The sequence below is a fragment of the Lactuca serriola genome, chromosome 2 (assembly GCF_051521515.1).
Source record: "Lactuca serriola cultivar US96UC23 chromosome 2, Lser_US96UC23_V15, whole genome shotgun sequence".
Taxonomy (NCBI): Eukaryota; Viridiplantae; Streptophyta; class Magnoliopsida; order Asterales; family Asteraceae; genus Lactuca; species Lactuca serriola.
In genome coordinates, this window is record NC_136409.1 from 192,593,462 (window position 1) to 192,601,342 (window position 7,881).

A 7,881-nucleotide genomic window follows, 5' to 3' on the forward strand; every position below is an offset into this window, starting at 1 on the left:
GCTTCAACTCCAAGGGCATAATCGTCCAACACAGTTATCCCTTAATAAGCTTTGAAATCAAACTTCGTATAACTTGAAATAAACAATATAAACTACATACACATCTATAAGAAGGGGCTAGAAGAGCAACAAGGGCATAATCGTCCAATTTGGCAAAATTCAATATGTACAGGGCCGACATCTTTAAAAGCCAAATCGACCAAAACAAGGAAAACGTTATCCTACACCTGGGCGAAACTCTAAGCCAGAACAATAACATCGTATGAGAAAGCATGACATCAAGAAAAGCTAACAAACAAATTGAGAACATGGCAATTCAGTAACAATAAGGGCACAATCGTCCCAAGCGATCGAGAGAGAAGGCGAGAGAAGGCTGAAGCGGACGAGAGAGCGATGAGAGATCGATAGAATGATTTTAAATTCTAATAGAGTAATCGATCCACGGTCCATCTCCATTCTCCAGAAAGGACGCCTCGTGTTCTTCATCTTCAACTTTTAGGCGGTGTTTTAGATTGAAGAGTCATGCGAAATTGATAAGTTGGCGCTAATTAGGTCTCCATCGGCCCTGACGTTTTGACTGGATTTTAGTGGACTAACTGAACAGATGTAGCCCAATATACAATAATATCTATAACAAGCTTTAAATTGATGCCCCACTATAATTTGATGCCCTAGGCCATGGCCCAGCTCGCCCTGGGCTTGGGCCGGCCCTATTTATTATTATTATTATTATTATTATTATTATTATTATTATTATATAGAAGATCATGGTAAAATGATTAATTTGCATCATGCAACACATTCAGTCAGATGTACAATCAAACAACATGGTTTCTTACTCAGTCAGAATTTATTATTCAGAAATATCTTGCTCAATCAGCACTTTTTCAGTCGGTAACTTTCAAACGAGACCTTAATGTCTTTCTTGTTATTTACCTATTAACGAATTTTAATAAAATGACTGAAATGCGAATCCCCTTAATTGGGAATGTGGTGAGGGTAATAAATAGGGATGAGTATATGGACCGGAGAACCGGCCGGAACCGGTACCGGAACCGGTCGGGCCGGGACCGGGACGTTATTTTTGTGGATTTTTGGAACCGGGAACCGGTAAGAACCGGAACCGATATAACCGGACCCGGTAGAACCGCCGAAAATCGGCAGAACCGGCAAAAACCGGTACCGTATGATACTATTTTTCAAGGAGCGGTTCCAACATTTGAAGACACGACAAGAACCGGTAGAACCGGGAACCGGTAGAACCGTCGGGCCGGTTCGGTTCTTGATTTTGGCCGAAGCCGGTTCCCGGGTCCGGTCCGATTCGGGCCGGTTCGGTCCTTTTGCTCATCCCTAATAATAAATTATAACACTCAAAAACAAGACAAACCTTCTTATCGCCCTTAATTAATTAAATATTCGCAACTTGTGTACGTGTTAAAATGGAGGGGATCAAACGGATGATCTAACTTTTAAAATTTAAAGTATGAAAGGAAGATTTAAGTCTTAACAATACTTTTAGATATAATCAGTAAAGTAAAAGAATAAAATAGTAATAGAATTTGAAAAAATGCTTATACATGTATGAGTAAGTTGAAAATGTTTAAAGGGCGACGTGACGCGTAATTTACTATGCTGTGAGGTTTTTTTTTTTTTTTTTTTTTTAAATCCAAATCAAACATCATTTTATTAAAGCAAAAATGAAATTGAACATCTTTTATAAAAAATTAAAATTGAATTAAATATTGTATTTTTTTTCGGAATCAAACATCACTTGATGTGTGAAAAACTAGAAAACCGAAAAGATACCGGTAAAATGATAGGCCTAAAAAAATGATGTTTGATCATTTTTTTATAAAGTGATATTGGATTTGAAACAAAATTGCAAAAAGATAATAAATAAATAAACTAATAGCATAATGACTTTTATACAACTTGTATATGTTTTAGTAAAATAATAAAACCTTCACATAGTTTTTTGATTTTGTTAAACATGTTAAATACACAAAACTTTTTTCGCATAATGTAAGATGTCTGTAAGACCACTTGTTATGGACAACGGGCCTCAACGTTATTCCGATGTGACAATCAAATAACGGCGTTATAACGCCGGAAACACTGCCCATGGGTGGCGTTTTTTTTAGTGTTATGACATTAGCTGTGTTCGCGGTAAAGGGAGGGAATGGTAGAAATTGACTTGCATTTTCGTCACAACGTTCGTTTTTTAGACCATTGTTAAACGGTCATAAACCCAATAAAAAATCTCATTTATATCTACTATAAATACATATATTTTATCTCAATTTTACCTACAAAATTCATCAATTTCTCTTAATTACACATTTCTTTCACTTTCTTTTTCTTTTCTATTATTCTATTTACAAAAAAAAATTGACCATTTTGATTTGTTACATCCATACAACAATGATAACGAGGACGATGATATATTTGTGAGTATGATGTACCGATATTCTACGGACATGCTACCGCCAGAGCTAGTTCCACTACTGACAAGACGTGCGACGTCAAACAAAGATCGTGCAAAATGGCATAGACGGCTAGTACACGATTATTTTGCGGATAATTGTGTCTACTAACCTAGCGATTTCAAAAGAATGTTTCATTTGCGAAAAAATGTGTTTCAATGGATAGTCAATGCATCGGAAGGCAGATATCTTAAATACATTTTTTAGATAACATAAGTACACATTTTTTACAAATTAAATATATGTTTAGTAATGAATTTTTCCAAATGAGGTATTTGTCGAAACCTTCGGTGACAAATACTTGCGCAACCTTTCATTGAATGACATGCAACAACTATATGCAGTGCATGAAGAACGACATGGTTTTTTTGGGTATGCTTGGAAGCATTGATTGCACAAAGTGGATATGGAGAAATTGTCATGTGGAAAGTGTTGGGTTTTTATTCAAAAACTAGTTTCAAAAACATAATATTTAGCAACGGAAGACTTTATGATTTGAATAACATAAAACAAGTTTATAACCCACCAGAGATCATATTGCAAAGTGTAAAAAGATTTAAACACAACCAGGGTCGGTTCTGAGGATTCAAATGCCCGGTACAAGGTGGATAAAAAAGGCCCTTAGGCCTTAACGTGTAACGAATTAAATTACATAAACTAATTTTTTATTAAAATGACGATAAATTTTATAACAATAAACAAAGCAAAATCATAATATTCTAATGAGTAATTACATATCCTAATAGCTAACTGACAAACCGTTAAGCTCTTCTAGCATTCTTGAGTGCAAATTTGTTGATCAACTCTTCATAGTGTATACTCTCTAAGATTTCGTTCTTGAAAGATTTCGTTCATAGTGTATACTCTCTAAGTCTTTCTTGGGTCATTGTGGAGCATAAATAAGATTTCACAAACTTCACTTTCGAAAAACTCATTTCTGCAGATGCAACCGTTACTGGAATAGTCAACAATATTCTATATGCAATGCTTGCATTTGGGAAATAATCAAGTTCTTTCAAAAACTTCAAAACATCTATAGGCTTGCTAAATTCATTGGTTTCCAATTTCTCAAATAATTTCAACTCCGTATAAAGTTCCTCCGCATCAATATCCGATCTTTCTTCAAACTTGAGTGATTTTTCAAGACGATGGCAATACGACTTAAGATCTTTATCTGTAATTCCTCTCAAATTATGTGGAAATAAAAAACCAAATACTTTGTCATACTCTTTGAATTGCTCAAATCTCATCTCAAGAGAAGAAATATTGACTCTGAAATTCTCTTCAGGTGTAAATGAAACTTCTTCGCTAGTTGAACTCTCATCAAACCTTTTTTTCCTTTCAATCAAACGTTTTTGTGGAAATACTCGATCAATACCCATTTCAATAGCAATCTCCTTAGCTTTAACAATCGCTTTTGAAAAAACAGCTTCAAAAATCTCTATTTGGTGGAATTAGAACAAAAAAATTACAATTTATAGTTACCTTTTTATACAACTTTTCATTGGATCCACGAAATGCTAAATTATTTTAGCAAGAAACTTCACTACTGCAATGATTCTTAAAATGACTTGTTTCCAGTAATCTCTTTCTTTCTTGAATTGCTCATAATGAACTTTATCAATCGTTTCATTCAAGTTCAATCTTTTACGCATATCAAACCACTTATTCCTATTTGTAAGATGATCCAATGAAATTTTGTGTTCTTTAACCCTAGTGGTAACATGATGCCAATCTGCATAACCTTCACCATCCGATCTACCATTTGAAATCCCTTTTCTAAACACTTTACAACAGAAACAAAATATCTTGTGTAGCTCTTTCGAATATACTAGCCATTCTCTATCACACTTCTCCAAATTTGGTAAAGTTCTTATATATAAAGTTGTAGAAAATCGTCTACCAAATTTATCATAGGGAACATACATAATACTATTATCTCTTTTAGGACCTTTCTTGACCAAAAGTTTAATCTCCTCAGAATTAAGTTTTTCCCATCTTCTTGGATCATATATCTCAACAAGCTCTTTAACGGGCTCTTGCTTATCTGCCTCTTCTACTTCTATATGCTCTTGCTCTTCAACATGCTCTTCAATATATGCTCTTCAACATGCTCTTCAATAGGTTATCTATGGATAAACTTAACTAGAGCACCGATGTCAGCCTTCCTCTTTTCTTCATCTAGTTTTTTTTTTTTTTTTTTTACGTTTTTGACTACCGGATGGTTTTTAGACTTCATCTCTACAATTTTCCAAACAATAAACATAATTTTATTCTTTAAACACTTTGGTTTCTGAATTCTGATTTCTGATTAAAAAAATATATATAATAAACATAATCTCATAATTTAATTTCACTTTCTAATAATCTATTTCAGAATCATTCATTCAACATTGTGAATCAGTCAATCAGATTTCAATCTCATAATATGACAATATAACATAGTGGTAAACAATTAAATTAACATTCTATGAATCTGAAAAATTAAACAGCTAAAGATAAACAATTAAACAATTAAACATACCATGAATATGAAAATTTGATAATTTATCTATTCTATAAGACTATAATTCATTCACACATTTAACTATTCAAGTATGTAAATGAATTGACAATTATAATTTACAAAATCATTATCCTTATCCTCATTAATTCCTTGATTCTCATAATCTATTACATATTTACATTATCTGTATTGCTGATTAGCACCAAGAATCAAGAACGAATATTGAAGAATCATTCATAAAGTGCTAACAGGATAAATGGATAATCGATCCTCACCTATCTGCTGTCTCGAGCCGATTTATTGGGGTATCTATTGTCTCACAGTCTCACACGCTGAGGCTTGATGTCTGATGCCCGTTGATTTGCTGATTGTTGTCGCTGCAGTCCGTAAGGCTACAATCGATTTTTTTTTAATGAAAACGAACACAACGATGATTGATCGAATGATCGCTGCTAGGCACTGGCTTCAGTTTGACACTAGTCGTTTAATCTTTCCAATGATGTTAAATTGATTGGGCAGTTGGGTTGAACGATAATACAACTAAAAAAATGGGCCCCTTAAATTTTTGGGCCCTGTTCCATTGCCCATCTTGCACTTTCCTTGAATCGGGCCTGAACACAACCAAAGTGAAGAACAACAAATCACAACCTTTGTAGTTCTTTGGATCCTCTTGGGAGGCTTGGAAGTTGATGAAGAATGATGAACTTAAGAGACACCACCAACGACTCAACTTGATGTATAATGCTAGTTCTTTTGTATAAAACTCTTAACCTCTTAAGCTTGAAGTTCATAACTAATATGAACTTCAAGAGAGCATCAGATATTGAGTAATCTTCAAGACTTGAGAGGAAAATAGAAAAAAAAAACCATGCTAGAGAGCATGTTACGGTTTTCATCAAGTGTAGAAAAACAAGAATGAAAGCCTCGTCTCTCTTAGTGCATAAAGTGAATTCATTATCCAATAGTTACTTCCACTTTTTACAACAATGTCCCTAAGTCTTAATACATGCACACATAGGCCTAATGCTTTTAAATAAACAATTCAAGAAGCCATTCTTTTTTATTAAACAACTAGAAAAGCCCATACTCTCTTTTGTCTAGCCAAAATTCTAAATTATGAAGCAAAAAAAAGACAAAAGCTTTTATATTTTATAAACCAAGTTTATAAAATATAAACTTTAAATTTTTAGTAAAAGACAAGAATTTATCTAATCCAAAATGTTGTGCATGACTTATTAATTCATACCATATGAATTACATAATGTTACTTACTAATGAAAATAATTATTTCCTATAAATAAATAATTTTCAATTTAATTACAAGAGTTTATTGAATATTTATTAAAATCAATTTCTAATAAATAATCAATTATATCAGGTTCTTGTTAGTGTGACCCATTAGGGCATCTACAACTCACCCCCAAACTCCATTTCTTCCCCCATTTCTTCCCTTATTCTTCTCCAACCCTACCCCATTTTCACCTTCATTTTTAGAGATATGAATAGTATTCCCCCATATATGGGGGAACACTATTCATATCTCCAAAAATGGAGGTGAAGTTTGGTTGCCAATTTTAGTCTCTCTCATTTTTATTTTATACATTTCTAGTTTATTTTATTTACTAATTATAATTTAAATGCAATATTTAATATTTATAATATCATGTTATATACTAATTTATATTAATTAATCATAAATATAAAGTTTAATTAGTAGAGGGGTGTATTTGACAATATAAATAAGTTATAAAAATGAAATATTCTAGGAATATACTTTTTTGGGGTAAAAAATGGGGCAAAAAATGAAGTAGGGTTGGAGATGAAACACTATTTACTTCATTTTTTACTCGATTTATAGGGGAAAAAATGGAGATGAGTTGGAGATGGTCTTAGTATCATACGTTAATTAGCAATTTTACTTTAATATAATTCTTGAGCATACTAGATCTTTCAGAAAGGTCAATCCACAAGTGGTCATCTTGGATCGACTTGTTGGTATTAGAGGTTGTTGCTTTACAAGACTTATGGATTTGGCATGCTTTTTTTGGAGTTGCGAGTTCTAACAACAATTTAAACGTTCTTGATCAGTCACCAATATTTCAGTACCTTTTGTCAAGAAAGGCATCGGATGCTCATTTCACAGTGAATGTAAATGAATATAAGTTTGGGTATTATGTCACAGATGGAATATATCCACCATATTCCACGTTTATGAAGGTGTTTTGACACTCAATAGAACCAAGAGACAAATTTTTCAAGAGAATACAATAAGGAGCATGTAAGGACGTGGAATGTGCTTTCGGAGTTCTGAAAACAAAATGGCACATACTTGAACATGCGACACGACCATATCACTTTGAAACTCTATGAGATATTATGTATGCATGTATCATAATGCATAACATGGTGATTGAAGATAAATGACGAAATATTGTGGAGTATTCGCCTACGCAACGTAGACACATTATATTTCAACCAGAGACAACATAATACTTAAATAGAGTCGTTGATATTCAAGACTAACGAAAACACAAGCAACTTCTAGAAGACTTGGCAGATCATATCTATAATGGTACCGAAGATGAATAATTTAAGGGAAAATGTAATTTTTCTCATATTTTATTGTTTTTTAGGGTTTTAAATGTTTTTGTCCTTTGTTGTAAATTTTTTTAATGGTATTTTTAATTTAGGATTTATTAAAATTTTATTTTTAGTTTTTAAATGTTATTTTTAATTTATGATTTAATTTATATGATAATTATAAATATTATGACATAAATAAAAAAACAAATGGGACAAATCGAAATTAAAAACATCAAAAAAATATGAAAAATAAAGGTGTTATTGTTGGATTAGTGTCTAAGGCCATAACTATATTTGGTAAGTACTTGA

At 32.5% G+C, this 7,881-nt stretch overlaps 2 protein-coding genes across 2 annotated transcripts; both read right to left on the reverse strand.

The window, feature by feature from the left end:
* Window positions 1–3,334: 3,334 nt before the first annotated feature.
* Window positions 3,335–3,865, reverse strand: LOC145089896 (uncharacterized). Its single transcript, XM_079028282.1, has one exon. It carries the CDS (start codon window positions 3,863–3,865, stop codon window positions 3,335–3,337), a length of 531 nt encoding a protein of 176 aa, XP_078884408.1.
* Window positions 3,866–4,003: 138 nt separating this feature from the next.
* On the reverse strand, window positions 4,004–6,432 carry LOC145089897 (uncharacterized). Its single transcript, XM_079028283.1, has 2 exons — window positions 6,408–6,432; window positions 4,004–4,572 (listed from the first exon to the last, which is right to left on the reverse strand). The coding sequence occupies exons 1-2, from the start codon at window positions 6,430–6,432 to the stop codon at window positions 4,004–4,006; spliced, it is 594 nt and encodes a 197-aa protein (XP_078884409.1).
* Window positions 6,433–7,881: the final 1,449 nt, after the last annotated feature.